The sequence below is a fragment of the Pelophylax lessonae genome, assembly GCF_965119305.1.
Source record: "Pelophylax lessonae genome assembly, chromosome: 9".
NCBI lineage: Eukaryota > Metazoa > Chordata > Amphibia > Anura > Ranidae > Pelophylax > Pelophylax lessonae.
In genome coordinates, this window is record NC_138776.1 from 270,231,461 (window position 1) to 270,248,512 (window position 17,052).

A 17,052-nucleotide genomic window follows, 5' to 3' on the forward strand; every position below is an offset into this window, starting at 1 on the left:
TATCGGGTTTAGGTCAAGACTCTGTGCAGGCCAGTCAAGTTTCTCCACTCCAAGCTCACATATCCGTCTCTTTATGGACCTTGCTTTTTGCACTGGTCCAAATCATTTGGTGGAGGCGGGGATTATGATGTGGGGGCTTTTTTTCAGGGGTTGGGTTTGGCTCCTTAGTTCCAGTGAAGGGAACTCTTAAGACGTCAGCATACCAAGACATTTTGGACAATTTCATGCTCCCAACCTTGTGGGAGGAGTTTGGGGATGGTCCCTTCCTGTTCCAATATGACTGCACACCAGTGCACAAAGCAAGGTCCATAAAGACATGGAGGAGCGAGTTTGGGGTGGAGAAACTTGACTGGCCTGCACAGAGTTCTCAAATTGACGTCCACCTGGATCGACAAATGTCCTGCGCAGCCGTCTTTTGACAATAGGCTGGGCAGGAAGTGGTCAATACATTGATCTTCTTTTCCTCTGCCAGCTTCTGCTGGGGGTCACTCTCCAGGGTGCTACAAAGGACCCAGGTAAGATGCTCTCAGTATCTCTGCCTGGGACAGCGGGAAGAATCAGCTTATTCAGCTACTGCTCCCTCCACTGCCGACACTCGCTCAAGGCACTCTAAAGTTCTGGGTTGGCAATTCCGCAAGCCCAGAATGCAATCAATGGTTTGCCGACCCTGGACATGCGCTTCCCTGGCTTAATGTTCTAGGTCACATCACAGGGCTCTGTGGGCCACATAAATGAGCTCCGTGGGCCAAATCAGAGGGCTCCGTGGGCCATATTAGAGGGCCTCGTGGGCCACATCATAGGGCTCCATGGGCCACATCAATGAGCTTCGTAGGCCACATCAGAGGGCTCCGTGGGCCACATCAGAGGGCTCCGTGGGCCACATCAGAAGACTCCGTAGGCGGCATTAGAGAGCTCCATGGGCCACAGGTTGAGCACCCCTAGAATTTACAAACTATGGGATATATAGCTGAACATTGATCAATCCTAATGTACTAATGGCCAATTTCCTTTCTTGAGGCCTGGAAATTCCAACACAGTACGAATACGCCCCAAATTACCCTTTTTTAGAAAGTGGGTCCAGTGCAAGGCTGGGATAAAAGGTGAACAGAAGGGGAGGCTGCCCCGGGCACTGTGGCATCATGTGAGGTAGGGAGGCACTGCAAGGAGATTGATGGAGGGGATTTAAGGGGGTAGAAGGAGTTTGAGGGTGTCAGGGGGTAAGAGTTGCTCCAGGAAAATACATTTGGGGGGGAGGGGTATGCTAGGAGTGGTGATTGAGGTGGATTTGTGTTGGGGGGGTGAGGCAAAAGCATTGTGATGGGGTGATGTGGAGGGTTTGTGCTAGGAGATATACATACTACAGGAGACAGTCAGAGTTTGTAGACATGATACAGGAAACGGTGAGAGACTGCAGACATGATATAGGAGATGAAAAAGAGAAAAATTTGGGACTTTATATGAGACTCATGACCAACTGAGTCTCCATCCCTGATGCATGAAAGCGAAAACAAAACAAACACAAAAGTGGGACTTTATATGAGGTGTGAACAGCTAGATTGCATAGTTAATTTGTCATAGAAAGGACCAGAAGGGTGATAGTTCATAATTTTATTACAATTCTGAAGACCAGTTAACAGTAGATCCAAAATGTTCCCAAAAGTATGTAAACCCATGGTAATGGGATAAACATAAGTGATACACGTAAGGATGTAAATGGTCCAGAACAATAATATCAAAAGGTACAAAATGAACCTGGTACATTCTAATACATAGCAGACATACAATGGGGTCATGTAACAGAGGTATGTAATATAAACTTGTAATAGATGAATATGCCTATGCTTGACTCAACGCATTTCATGAGGATTCACTTCATCAGGAGTATACATAGTTCAAATATCTAAAAAAGATATAAGTACATACTATAAGTAACAGTATAACCAACAGATACCTCAAACAACCATCATAGGTATGGCTTACAATCAGGTAATGGCTGTGTCAAGGGTCATGTGTCATCCGGGGGTAGGTCCATCCCGGGCACTGAGTGAGCGAAGCTCGCATGCGCCAGGCAGGTATATGAGAAAGATGATGTGGTGAGGATCTCCATAAACGGATCTCAAAAAGTCTCCACTCACCATACAATTGTAAATCTATAAAAATAGTAATAGTAAAGTATATATAAAGTATATATGTATGTTCATATGGTATTATGGGTTAGTAGGAGAGTGTGTCTATAGTTGAGATCCAGAGAACCAAAGCACACAAGCCAGAAAGAAGTGGAAGTGGACCAAATGCTTATATAATAGTAAGTGAAACGACCACATAAAAAGAAACAGTGGTTGTCTACACACCAGTGAGATGGGATTAATAGATATCAAGAATAACCAACAATCAATAAAAATAGACATGAAAAGTAAAGTGCAAGAAAATAGATTTCTAGGTGGAGAACTGTAGACCAGAAATGAGAAAATATCCGGGTGAGAGCGTTAGCTAGTGCAGCCAGTAAGAAATGTATCACCAATGGATGCAGAGTGGTATAGATGGTAGGAGATAGACCAAGGAAAAGCAAATACCTGCATAAGCGCAAATACCGAGATCGCACACAGCGTCACGTTAGTGCTTAAACATATGGGAAGCCACTTGACCAGATGAAACCGCCGCGCGGCTCCCCCATTTAAAGCACAGGTGGAAGTCACGTGACGGGACGTCTGCGCCAAATGACGTCACGTCCCATCCGGAAGTACGTGGCGCCGATGCATTGCGGCCAAATCCCAGCCCCTCAGCCAAGACCCCTCCCCAAATGGGCCAGGGAGGAGGGGGAGGGACAGGAGATGGGCGGGATGCATTGCAGTGCCCAGGGAGGAACAAAACCACAGAAAACGACCCCAGCACTGAAAAAGTGATACAGACATGATACAATATAACACATGCTGAGAATGTCCCCAGCAAGGATCAATATAGCTGGAATATCACACCTCCATCCCTATATCTATATATCATATAAAGTCCCAAATTTTTCTCCTTTTTCATTAGATATAGGGATGGAGGTGTGATATACCAGCTATATTTTACTAATTTGATTACTCTATTTGGCAATTTTCATTTTGCTTGTCTCTGCCCAACATATACATTCCTTCACCATCACGGCGTTGGTTGATCCTCGAGGAGAAGGGGGGGTCTGGGAGCGCCTGATATTTCTAAATATTATTTTGCCTCCCACCTCCGTGTGGCGGCCTCCTGGTACTCCCTGGTGGCTCCCAACCGATGGTCAGAGATTGAGCGGGGTGTGATCTTCCCGGTCCACCCTTGCTCCCTTCTTTGGTTGCCTGTCTTACACTCCGATAGGGTGCTGAGGGGAATGAGCTTGGCTCCTATGAGGGTTACCATGGAAGTTTGGCGTCAGTGTCTTCCCAGGTTTTCTCTCTCTTCGCCTTGCCCCCCCCCTTGTCCAGTGTATTATTAAATCCTTTGATCCCGGATGGTCTCCAGCTAGGTAGAATTTGGTCCTGGACTCACCCCCCCTCTTTTCCAACTCCGCAACCTGGTCCATCAGGTGTCCCGCACTCTCTTCTCCTTTGATACATTGCGGTCCAAATTTGCACTCCCCAAGCAGACTTTTTATTACTATTTTCAAGTCCGGCATTTTTTTAAGTCCCTGGCACCCTCTCTGTCTTTGGAGAGGCCGACTGCATTTAAATACATGTGTTCCCATGGTCCGCACCAGGGTCACTTAGTGTCCACCATTTATAATATCCTCCATGATGCTACCCCTCTGACTGAGGACTATCATCCCTATATGTCCAAATGGTCCAAGATCTTGCAACGCCCAATCCCTTTGCTTCTTTGGAGTAAGATCTGGACCTCCGCTTTTAAAGCATCTAGGTGTGTGGTGCAGAGAGAGACTACCTTAAAAATTCTCCTTTTTTGGTATCGTACCCCGGCTCGTCTGCACAGGATTAATCCGGCTAGTTCGGCCTTGTGTTGGCAATGCCGGGCAGAAGTGGGCACCTTGTTCCACATTTTTTGGCAATGTGCTGACATTCAAGCTTTTTGGGATATGGTCATGACGGTTTTGTGTAATGTTACTGGTCTTCAATTACCCCTGGATCCATTGCACTATTTGCTCGGTCTCCCATTCCCCGGTGTCTCCAAGTTAGCTAACAAATTGACTTCCTTCATTTTACTAGCAGCCAGGCGGGCTATTCCGCTTCAATGGCTCAACCGCATCCCTCTAGATACAGCTCTTCTTTTGCGATTAATTTCGGAGGCCCGGGGGATGGAATACCTTACTGCTTTGGTCCATGATGATGTGACTAAATTGAATGCTGTGTGGAATGATTGGGACCTTTATCACTCTGCTTTGACATAGGTTCTTCTGGGCTCTGGCTGGGTCGGGTTTCATGTCTGCTGTTCTCTTCCTGATTGTTTTTCAAGCAGTTTCTGATGTTCCATGTGGTTTTTTCCATTATTGTTGTTGTAACTTTGTACTTTACATGGGTGCACTGCCCCTGGTTTTGTGTTATTGGACTTTGTTTTTTTTTTGCCCATGTATGTATTATCCTTTGTATCTTATCCTATTTTCTTCTCAATAAAAATTACAATAAAAAAAAAAAAAAAAAAAAAAAAAAAAGAATTTTAATCAAATTATGAACTATCGCCCTTCTGGTCCATTCTATGACAAATTTACTATGCAATCTAGCTGGTCACACCTCATATAAAGTCCCACTTTTGTGTTTGTTTTGTTTTCGCTTTCATGATATAGGAGATGGCCAGAGACTGCAGACATAGTACAGGAGATGGTCAGAGACTGCAGACATGGTACAGGAGACGGTCAGAGACTGCAGACATAGTACAGGAGATGGTCAAAGACTGCAGACATGATACAGGAGATGGCCAGAGACTACAGACACGGTACAAAAGACGCAAAAGGAAGGAAAAATGGTCATGGGACTTTAGATGAGGTAGGTTGCTTGCCTAAATGACCAGATAAAGTGAAGTCTCAAAAATGTTTATTCATTACATGATTGATAATAGACAGAGATATATAACAAATACGACATCACATAATCCAGATAGAAATACAGACATAGAATGTAGAGGACTGGCATGCCATGTATTTACACAATTCATATTATAATAATATACAATAATAAAAGTGTATATATATATATATCTCATGAATAATACATGGTTAGTATCCAGATACATATGTCTTCACATCTATATCTCTACGCGTTTCGTGGAACTTTCATCCACTCATCAGGAGCTTGATAAAAAAAATATAAGCTTATTTTAGAATACAAAAATCTTAAAAAAATAAAAAGAATACACCAAATTGCTCCCTTAGAAATATCGTATACATAAGATCCTACTACTTACATGTAACAAACCAAAGCAGGCCCTGTGACCATAAGGGAATGAAAGCACAGTGAGGGGAGGAGTCTAACCCCGGGCTGAGGCGGGTATAAGCCAATCGGTCCTAAAAAAAGGGGGGGGAGGACCAGGCAGATGCAGACCCGGACACCTATAATTCCAACAAGTGTAAAAGCACATGGTGACCAATTATTCTAAGAAAGAGGTTAAGTATAAAAATAAATAGGGGGTATGTATATATATATAGATAGAAGGAAAAAATATATAGACTGCAGACATGATACAGGAGATGGTCAGAGACTGCAGACATGGTACAGGAGACGGTCAGAGACTGCAGACATGGTACAGGAGACGGTCAGAGACTGCAGACATGGTACAGGAGATGGTCAGAGACTGCAGACATGGTACAGGAGACGATCAGAGATTGCAGACATGGTACAGGAGACGATCAGAGATTGCAGACAGGGTACAGGAGATGGTCAGAGACTGCAGACATGGTACAGGAGACGGTCAGAGACTGCAGACATGGTACAGGAGACGGTCAGAGACTGCAGACATAGTACAGGAGATGGTCAGAGACTGCAGACATGGTACAGGAGACGATCAGAGATTGCAGACATGGTACAGGAGACGATCAGAGATTGCAGACAGGGTACAGGAGATGGTCAGAGACTGCAGACATGGTACAGGAGACGGTCAGAGATTGCAGTCATGGTACAGGAGATGGTCAGAAACTGCAGACATGGTACAGGAGATGGTCAGAGACTGCAGACATGGTGCAGGAGACGTCAGAGACTGCAGACATGGTACAGGAGACGGCCAGCAGGTAAGAATGATATCTTTCTTTATTTTACAGAAAATAATAATAATACCCTTTAGTATCACTTTAACAAATCATTGGGGAGTCTTTTGGCAGCAACTTGGGCCCCAATGTGATAGGCACACACAGTACACAGACTGGAGGTACAGCAGAGATGGGGGAAGGGTCAATGAAAGGTAAGGATTTTTATTATTCTCCTGCTATCAATGGCCAACACTTCATCCATGTCTTTGGTGATCTCTGATCTCCTTATGAAGTGTTTCTTACATGATGAAGATCAGCCATGGAGTATATCTGAGGTGTATATCATGGTGTGCTTCTTCCCTACATGTCCACCAACATTCATATAGAAAACATTTCCCGCACTCAAGGCAACAATACACCTCCAGGGTTGTGTGGGACCCCTGATGTACAGGAAGACAGGACTTCAGTGAGGAACATTTCCCTCACTCGGGACAGGAATACGGCTTCTCACCAGTGTGCAATCTCTGATGCGTGGAAAGATGGGACTTCCGTGAAAAACATTTCCCACACTCAGGACAGCAATACGGCTTCTCACTAGTGTGTGATCTCTGATGCGTGGAAAGATGGGACTTCTGTGAAAAACATTTCCCGCACTCAGGACAGGAATATGGCTTCTCACCCGTGTGAGATCTCTGATGCTTGGAAAGAAATGACTTCTCTACAAAACATTTCCCGCACTCAGGACAGAAATACGGCTTCTCACCAGTGTGCAATCTCTGATGTGTGGAAAGATGGGACTTCCGTGAAAAACATTTCCCACACTCAGGACAGCAATACGGCTTCTCACCAGTGTGCGATCTCTGATGCGTGAAAAGATATGACTTCTGTGAAAAACATTTCCCGCACTCAGGACAGGAATACGGCTTCTCACCAGTGTGAGATCTCTGATGCTTGGAAAGATATGACTTCTCTACAAAACATTTCCCGCACTCAGGACAGGAATACGGCTTCTCACCTGTGTGCGATCTCTGATGCGTGAAAAGATTTGACTTCTGTAAAAAACATTTCCCGCACTCATGACAGGAATACGGCATCTCACCAGTGTGATATCTTTGATGCTTGGAAAGATATGACTTCTCTAAAAAACATTTCCCACACTCAGGACAGGAATACGGCTTCTCACTAGTGTAAAATCTCTGATGTTTGCAAAGTTTGGACTTCCGTGAAAAACATTTCCCGCACTCAGGACAGGAATACGACTTCTCACCCGTGTGCAATCTCTGATGTGTGGAAAGAGTGGACCTATCTGAAAAACATTTCCCGCACTCAGGACAGGAATACGGCTTCTCACCAGTGTGCAATCTCTGATGCGTGGAAAGATTTGACTTCTGTGAAAAACATTTCCCGCACTCAGAACAGAAAAACGGCTTTTCATCTGTGTGACACCTTTTATGTACATGAAGATTTGATTTAACGCGGAAACATTTCCCACACTCAGTACACGGAAATCTTGTATCTGTTGGAAGGACAGCACTGTCCCTGACAGTCTGAGGTTGCTCAGGATAAGAGGAATACGATGATCCGGCACTGTCCTTCACAGTCTGAGGTTCCTCAGGATAAGAGGAATACGATGGTCCATCTACACTGTGTGGTTCCGGATGGACATTTGGGGTAGCCGGGTTTTCTCCTGGACTATACTGTGTGATGTCCTCATCTTCTACTTTACAGTCTGGAGACAAAGTGAGACAATCCTCTGAGGTTTTCCTCATCTCCCGTCCATCTACTAAAATAGAAATACAAAGATTATTACTAGACATCAGCAGATTGGTTTCCCTAAACCAAGACTCCGCCCACATCAGACAGCTTTGTCTCTGAGGATCTTACAATTCCCCACTCAAGGTAACTAGTAAATGGGTCCTCTGATCTCCTACCAGTTCATTTCTTTATTCATGGACCTTAGTCAGAGAGTGAGGAAACAACGAGAACTGTCTTTTATAGGAGTGACAGTGATGAGGGGATTATAGGATGAGTGTCCCCTCCCCCTCTATCACTCATTGCCATCATCCCAACACAAGAAGTCCTGCACTTCCTTATTTAGTCCATGATTTAGTCATGAATAACAGCGGGGCTGAGCCCCACCAGAGGTCAGAGAGTGAGGATGGGGGGGGGGGGGGGAGGGGAGAACAACCAAGATGAAGACTGGACTGATCCTGAAGACCACCATCATTGGGTTACTGACTCCTCCCTCATTATCACTTTCTGTTTAAGGTTCCAAGTTGGAGGATGTTATCACATTATTATCACCATGTAAAAGTCTGTCCTCCAATCAAATCATCAGATATAAAATGTCCAGCTGGTAGGAAATGGGAGTAACAAAAGAGAATCCATATTATGTGTATATATAGCAGTGGATAGAGGGGAGAGAGCAGAAGTCAGGAGTATGTAATGTACAACATAGAGTATATAGTGCAGGGGACGGGAGTATGTAATGTACAACATAGAGTATATAGTGCAGGGGTCAGGAGTATGTATTGTACAACATAGAGTATATAGTGCAGGGGACGGGAGTATGTAATGTACAACATAGAGTATATAGTGCAGGGGTCAGGAGTATGTAATGTACAACATAGAGTATATAGTGCAGGGGACGGGAGTATGTAATGTACAACATAGAGTATATAATGCAGGGGTCAAGAGTATGTATTGTACAACATAGAGTATATAGTGCAGGGGTCAAGAGTATGTATTGTACAACATAGAGTATATAGTGCAGGGGTCAAGAGTATGTATTGTACAACATAGAATATATAGTGCAGGGGTCAGGACTCATAATATTGGTGTTCAGTAGTCAACTGGCTTACATATTTTTAGTTTTAATGACCCACCTGTGCTGATCTCTGCAGGAGTGTCCTCCTCTATAAATGTCCCCGTTATTCCATCCTCCTCCATAGACTGCTGATCATCCCTCACATACGTCTCTTCTTCTTCTGCTTTAACCTCAAATTCTATATCGATTGGATCTCCACTCTAAATCAAGAAAATTATTATAATCAATAAATATCATCTTCTGTAAAATAATAGAATTTTTGTCTTACTATAAAATCCTTTTCTCTGATGTTCATTGACGGACACAGCTCCAGAATCTTCTAAACCATTGGGACGTCAGCATTGTTAAACATGAGGGGTGGGAAAAAAAAACAGCAAAAAAATTCCCAAAAGGCTAAACCTAGCCAACCAGATATGGAGCTCAAACAGGAGTACCTGGAGCTCACCTGAAAACAATACACCCTCAAAGGAGGACACGGTCCTCTCAAACATCGGCCTGCAAAACCTTGCGGCTAAAAGCAGCATCCGCAGATGCCAATACATCCACTTTATTAAATCTCGTGAAAGGATGCACAGACGACCAGGTGGCCACCTGTATTACTGATACCTGATGGTGAAAGGCCCAGGAGGCACTAAGCGCCCACGTAGAAAAGCGCCTTAACCGGGAATGGAGGAACCTGACTCTTGATGAAATAGGCCTGCATCACAGTCTGTCTTGTCCATCTGGAAATGGTAGTGGCAATAGCGTCCAACCCCTTGCAAGGTCCATCCGTAAGAACAAATAGTAAGGCTGATTTCCTGAACGACTCGGTTGCCGCAAGGTACACCCTGAGTGCCCGACCCACATCCAGAATTCAGATGGAAACCAGAAACAACCTTAGGAAGTGAAGACTGACAAGGGCGAAGCACCACTATCTCGGTGAGCCACCAGGTAAGGTGAACGACAAGACAACACCACCAGCTCCGACACCCTGCATGCAGAAGTAATAGCCACCAGGAAGGCTACCTTCTGGGACAATATAATCAGAGGAAGCTCGCAAATATTTTTAAAGGCGGTTACTGGAGAACCGACAGCACCAAATTAAGATCCCATGGAGGCAACAGAGACTGAATTGGGGGAGCCAAGTGGCGAACCCCCTGAACAAAAGGTGCAAACCAAAGAATACGTAGCCAAAGAACGGTAAAAGAAGACCGTCAAGGCTGAAAACCTGGCCCTGGATGGTACCAAGGACCAGGTGCTGCTCAACACCTCGTTTGAGGAATGCCAAAATCCGAGCAACGGAAAAGGAACGGGGATGATCCCCAAGAGACTCATACCACACAATGTACGTCTTCCAGGTGCGAAGGTAAATTTTCCTAGAGGTAGATTTTCTAGCCTTTACCAGCGTGGGAATCACCGGTTCAGACAACCCCCTATCCTTCAGCACCTGGCTTTCTACAGCCAAGCCGTTAAAGCCAGCGACTGTAAAGCAGGATCGAAGATTGGCCCTTTGGGCCATTAGATCTTCTCTGAGAGGAAGTCTCCAAGGGGCATCGGCGACCGGCCATACCATATCAGTGTACCAAGACTGGCAAGACCAGTCTGGAGCCACTAGGATGACCAGATCCCTTCTGCCTCAAACCTTTGCAAAAGACTCGGCAGAAGTATTAGCAGGGGAAAGGCGTATATCATATGATACTGGCCCCAAGGAGTCGCCAGTGATCTGTGGCATCAGCCAGAGGATCCTGAGTTCTGCCTCAATTCTATGTACCTTCCTGTTGAGACGAGAGGCCAACAGGTCCACCGCGGAAGTTCCTCACCAGAGGCACAGCTGAACCTTAGAATGCCGGCTACCTCCCGAGCCGCCAGGACACTTTTTGTGTCCCCTTGGTGATTGACGTGCCGTGGCATTGTCCCATGGAATCCTTACCAGGCACCCCTAACGGCGATTTGTTCAATGAGCCAGACAAATCTTATCACCCGAAGTTTCAGTATATTGATCAGTAGTCTTGACTCCTCCAGAGTCCAGACCCCTTGAGCACATCCGTGCCCAAAACGCCTCCCCACCCAGACAGGCTGCCAACCGTGGAGACCACCGTCCAGTACAGGGGGAAGGAAGAATTTGCCCTATCGAAGCACCGGAGAGTGAAGCCACCATATCAGGGACCCTCTCGTATCTTGGCTCAACAGGATCAGATTGTCTAGAGACTGTGGATTCTTGTCCCACTTGGCAAGAATCTCTCTTTGCAGAGGACTTGAGTGGAACTGTGCAAACGGAACCGCCTTGAAGGTAGACACCATCAGGCACAGCACCCTCATGCAAGTGCTGAAAGGTAACCTTCTGCTGGACAACAGGAGCCAAATCGCATCCTGCAGATTTTTCACCTGGAAGAAACACCCTGGCTGAAGCCAAGTCCAGAGTGAGACCCAGATAGTCCAACTTGGTGGACGGAACCAGATTTTTTTGGAAGGTCAATTTCCAACTGAACTCCTGCAGAGTCCGTACAGAAATTTCCGGGTTGTCCTTTAGAGCAGTCAGAGACTCTGCTTGCAGAAGAAAAGCGTCCAGGTACCCAGTACCGCAACCCCCCGCTGCTGCTACAATGCAAACACCAGGGCCATCACTTTGGTGAATACCCGAGGAGCTGAGGTGAGACCGAACCGGCCACAGTAAACATGTGGTGGACCGAAGTCTCGGCTCTCCTGTCAAAGGGGTCTTTAAAAGCCAGAGACTCCTCCACTGGATTAGAGTGGATTTATTCAGTCTGGAACCTGAGAATCCACCACAGGTGGGACTGTCCACTTTCTTTTACAGGGACTCTTCAAGGAGATACGGTCTAGCGAAATGCTTAGGCATCGACCTATTGCGTTTAGGTCACTGACTTCTGACAACTTTGTCAAAATAGGCAGAAAAAGTGAATATCTTTTCCGCTTTTGGGGGGCTGCAGGTACCAAAGAGGACCGGCACATCCGACACAGCAGCAGCTGCATCCTCCATTTTCAAGATTGCCCACACCGGTACAATCCGTGCTTCCACCAGCGCCATGTCATGGACAGCTACAGGAAAAAAAGGAATCATCCTCACTAACAGAGCACTTGAAGTGCGTGGACGCAGATCCAGTAGGGTTGCTACATACTAAGCTCACCTCGAAACATAACAATCGGGGAGAACGCCGACTGCAACCCCCGGGGGGGACCCCGGCCAAGGGTCCACAAATGGACCATCTATGAGACCCTGCAAAAGATAAGGGGGTCGCCTTAAGAGCCCACCATAGAGGACAAAATAGACCATAGCCCCATCTTAAAGGTGGGCCGCCCGCCATGATCGCAGCCAGAGTACCCCAGCTCACACAATAATGGCGGCAAGACTGTCACTAAAAATGAAGCAGGCCGCAGCCTAAATTTTTGTGGGGGCCCAGCCGCAAATAGCATGGATCCTCAGTCCGGCAGATGCCCAAGGGGGGAGTTGGGGGCTTCAGCGCCCCAACTCAGCCGCATGGCCTAGTGGGCCACAAGCCGTTGCCTAAATGTTGGGAGCACCCCTGTCGCCAGGACACAAGCCCCAGCGGATCCGACCTCCCAGGGCAGCGGAGGGGAATGCGGGTGCCCACACGGGGAGGCAGTGGCTTCAGCCATTCTCCTAGGTTCCGCCGAGTAGGCCGCAAAGCCACGGCCTAAGGCCCATACCCGCGGATGGTGAATGCCTATAGCGTGTGGGAGTATAACCCCTGGGACCGCCCCATAGGCGTGGTAAAGCTTTTTCCTGCCTCCTGTCCTACTCCTGTAGGGGGCAGCATAACCCAATGGTAAAGAAGATTCTGGAGCTGTGTCCATCAATGATTTTCATCTTCAAGCACTGAAGAACTGCAGCGCACATGCTCGGAAACGCGTTGCATTCCAGTGACGTCTTCTGTTCTACGCCAATAAGCCACCCGCGCCTCAATCTGAGTGTACATCCGTCGTACGGCCAGCTTCCTAACGGTGACCAGCGAGGTGAACCCTGCATGGCGCTGCCAGCGAACGTTTTTTACATCCACGGATGACCCTTGGGACAGCTTTACTATTATGAAGTGCCTGTTTTATCTCCAAACATGTGAGTTGCCAATTACATACTATACAATAAATCAGTTTTAAAGTCTACACTTAGAGCTGCTCTCCCTCTTGTTTTTACCGGCAGCCTTGCTGGAATTTGGCTTCTGTTCCTGTATTGATGGCAGCCCTAAGTTATTGGCCTATTTAGTGCACTCCACCAAGTATATGGACTTCTTTATTGACATTTACCATGAGATTTGTAGCAACTGCGCCCTACTTTTGTTTTAATATTTGTTTCCACCAACCTTGTAACATTGAGGGATAGTGTGACCTTCCTGTGTGGAATCCCGGGAATACAGAGGACGGGGACATCTCTCTGGTGGGTTTCTGTAGCTGGGTGACTCCCCCATGGTGTCCTGGTACAGATCTTTGCGTTCCTTTAGAAACTCTGACTCCTCCATCACCCCATCCTCATCATCCTCCTCTTTAACCTCAAATTTAGAATTTCTCAGGTTTCCACTCTGAATATATAATAAAAATGACATCAATGGTAACAATGCAGATAATGTACAGATCCTAATGATACTGTCAGTGATTGTTCCTCATCTACCTGATGATGGTGGGGGATGGTGTGACCTTCCTGTGTGGAATCCCGGGAATACAGAGGACGGGGACATCTCTCTGGTGGGTTCCCATTACTGGATCCATCTGTAGGAAACACACACACTGACTGAATACATTGTTTCTATGTGTTTATCGGATGATGGGGGATCTAGGTGGATCCTCCGTACTGCTCTCTCCTTTACAATAAAGTCTCCTCTTACCCGGTGATGTGAGGGGCGGCTGATTCTCCATCATGACGTCCTTCCCGGCACCGCTCAACTCTCCTGTCAGCAACTCAATGATCTCTCTGGTGACTTCTAGAATCTTCTTTTTATTTCTCTATTCTATTAGGGAGGGAGGTGGAGGCAATGTGATGGTCATATGATCTCCAGACATCACAGGAGGAAAACTCTAGAATTGAACACAAAGAGAAAAATTAAATGACATTCCCAGAATCCTCCTCACCTCTCTGGTCAGGTCTGTGACCTCCCAGAAACCTCCCACCTCTCCTAAACTGAAAGATGAACTTTGTCTTTGGGCCTTGTCAGGACATATCATATTTCTGTGATCTCCGTGTACTCCGGAGACTTTACTGATCACATTTCAGGATAAATATCTGAGACTGGGAGCATTATCCCAGTCTTGGTCTCAGCAAGACCAAGACTGGGGCCAATACCTTGGCAAACTCCGGGGGAGTAGAGGTCAGAAGGAAGGGCAGCACTACAAACTAATAATCTGCATCCCAGATGGCAAAGTGTAGGGTACACTGATGTCCCTCGCAGATGGAAAAGTACAGGTAAAAATATTCTTAATGTCTAAAGATGCCAAAAAAGAAAAATTCCCTTGGTGAAGGAAGGCCATCACTGAACGAATGGATTTCCGCTTGAACTTGTGGACCTGCACAAAGGCATTCAAGGCCTTGAGATCCAGGATCGGGTGAACAGCGTTCACCTTGGGGACTTCAAACAGATTGGATAAAATCCCCAGAACTGCCCTGATTTGGGCACCAGGACAATCATCCCTCAAAGGAACAGATCCTGCACAGCCACGTGCAAAGCACACAGACTGCGATAGCTGAAAGCACCTATCTGGCGGAAAATAATGAAATTCGAATTGATAGCCAGGGGCGTTTGGCACCACCTGTGATTGGCCTGAAAGGTTTGGGGCCCTTAGTTGAGGGCCTAGGGGAACGATAAATCCGCTTGTTAGCCTGAGAAGCTTGGTCCAGCCTTCTAGCGTGGTTCCATTCTGATCTTGGTCTGAGGGAGAAAGGTACTCTCTTCACCATTAAAATTTAATACCATCCAGTGCAGCCCCCAAACAGCCGGTCTCCCTGGAAGGGCAGGTCTGCCAAGGCAGTGTTGGAAGTCCGGTCACCAGACAAAGTTGAGCCAAAGGACCCGCCTAGAATCACAGATGAAACGGAAAGGGTGGGGAGAGGAGGGGCTACATCACAGGACGGGTCACAAATTAATTTCAGCCCCTGGACCAACTGGTCCGCAAGTTCCACAAGTGCTTGAGGCATCTGGCTGGAAGTCCAGGCTTGTCGCAAAACCTTTTCCTCATTCGGACAGCATCTGGAACAACAGGACCATGGTCACACAGGCTGGAGCGCCAAACCTGCCCTGGCTATCGCCTCCGGATCTGCGGGGTGCTTAGAGGAGGTAAGTTCCTCCACTGGGATCACCATCGCCTTATGGAGCCAGAAGATAGATGGATCCACCACCAGTGGAATAGTCCACTTCTTTAGGAGGGCCTTCGCAAGGGGTAGCATACCATGATTTGCCTAGGGAGTTAAAACGGACGCCTCAGGCAACCCCCATCCTGCATACAAGTATGTTAAAGTATGTGCAGTAAGCGAGAGTCTGCAACCCTATCCGGCTGTTGGGCACTAGGAGACCAGTACCCCAGCAGCAGATGCCCCCGCTGAAGCCTCCAAAGGTAATAGCCCATCGGTCCCCAATGCCTCCTACAGAGGATCCACCTCACAGCAAGTGCAGCTATTACTGCAACAGAGGGCGGCTTCCCATAGCCTAAATGGCAGCACTGTAGCCTACCCAGTAGGCCGCAAAGTTGTGGCCTAAATTTGTGTCCAGCCCGATCGTGTGGTGCATTCCCACCCGTGGGCGGGCCCAGTTGGAGACGCAGAACCAGGCTTCAGCCTCCAGCAAGTATTAGCTCACCCCCAGGGGCAAGCACAAACCCTCACGTTCCCCCTCTCTGCAGGGGGCCCACCCACCAACAGCCATGACAGGATTCAACAGGGCAGACCTCGTCACCCCCCACACCTGCAGCCACTACTGAACCACCAAGAGATGTTCACCCATCGAGAGACCCAGGAAAACCTCACGTCTCAGGGGGGTGGAGAGGAGAGAAGAGAAAAAAGATCACCACAAGGTCAGGAGGGAACCCCGCAGGACTGATCACCCCAACCACCCCAGAGAGATAGAAGGGGGGCAATGCCATTTCTACCTTCCAATCCAGTCAAGCATGCAGGTAAGGCTTCCATGACAGATCCTCCGCTCAACTAAAGTAGGGGGACTGTCGGACAAGAGTTTCACTTTGACACAGACTATAGACGCCTGGTCATATGTGTCTCCATGAGACGTTTAACTTGTTCCCAGCCCCGGTATGCGAGGCATAATCATAGCCAAACAAGCTTGAAGCTAGCGGTCTGCCCTTGCTTGCTGGTCAGACTGGGGTAACCGCTGGATCTAGATTATCCAGCCCATCATCCAGCACGTTAGTGGGAATCCAATATAATCATAGCTATAAAAGTCAAATATTCCATTAGTATAGAACCGGGGTCCTCAATAGGCGGACTCCGGGCCGCCTCCGGACCCACACGGACTTAAATCTGGACCGCCAAAGCGGTCTCCTTCCTTCTGTCATCAGCGGGGCGGGGGGGGGGGGGGCGCAGAATGGAGAGGATCGGAGTGGCTGTGTCTTACACTGGCAGCGCTGCATTATTACAAAAAGCCGAGTTCTTCTGCTTACCCGGCGGCGAGGATGTCTTACAAAGTCCCGCCTCCTGGGCCGGCTCTTACCTATGATAGACAGAACACTGGTGACGTCTATCATAGGAGCCGGTGTCCAGGAGGCGGGACTTTGTATGACAGCCTCTCCGTCGGGTAAGCAGAAGAACTCGGCTTTTTGTAATCATGCAGCGCTGCCAGTGTAAGACACAGCCACTCCGATCCTCTCCATTCTGCCCCCCCCCCCCTCGCTGATGACTTGACTTTTTATAATCATGCGTTGCTCTAATCCGCACTGGTCACTCTTCATTAATGGGGGCATGGGTCACTGGTCACTCTTCATTAATGGGGGCATGGGTCACTGGTCAATCTGCATTAATGGGGGCATTGGTCACTCTTCATTAATGGGGGCATGCACACTGGTCACTCTTCATTAATGGGGGCACGCACATGGTAGCTCTGCATTAATGGGGGTACGC

At 47.4% G+C, this 17,052-nt stretch overlaps 2 protein-coding genes across 2 annotated transcripts in view; both read right to left on the reverse strand.

Annotated features, from left to right (window-relative positions):
* Positions 1-17,052, reverse strand: part of LOC309564464 (uncharacterized protein) — a gene marked incomplete at both ends in the record, with an annotated part of 826,241 nt that overhangs the window by 180,618 nt on the left and 628,571 nt on the right.
* LOC309564045 (uncharacterized protein) overlaps positions 1-17,052 on the reverse strand; it is a gene marked incomplete at its 3' end in the record, with an annotated part of 140,480 nt that overhangs the window by 17,756 nt on the left and 105,672 nt on the right. The window contains exon 6 of the mRNA XM_082268670.1: positions 6,659-7,567. Coding sequence (XP_082124796.1) covers positions 6,659-7,567 — 909 coding nt within the window. The remainder of the gene's footprint in view (positions 1-6,658; positions 7,568-17,052) is intronic.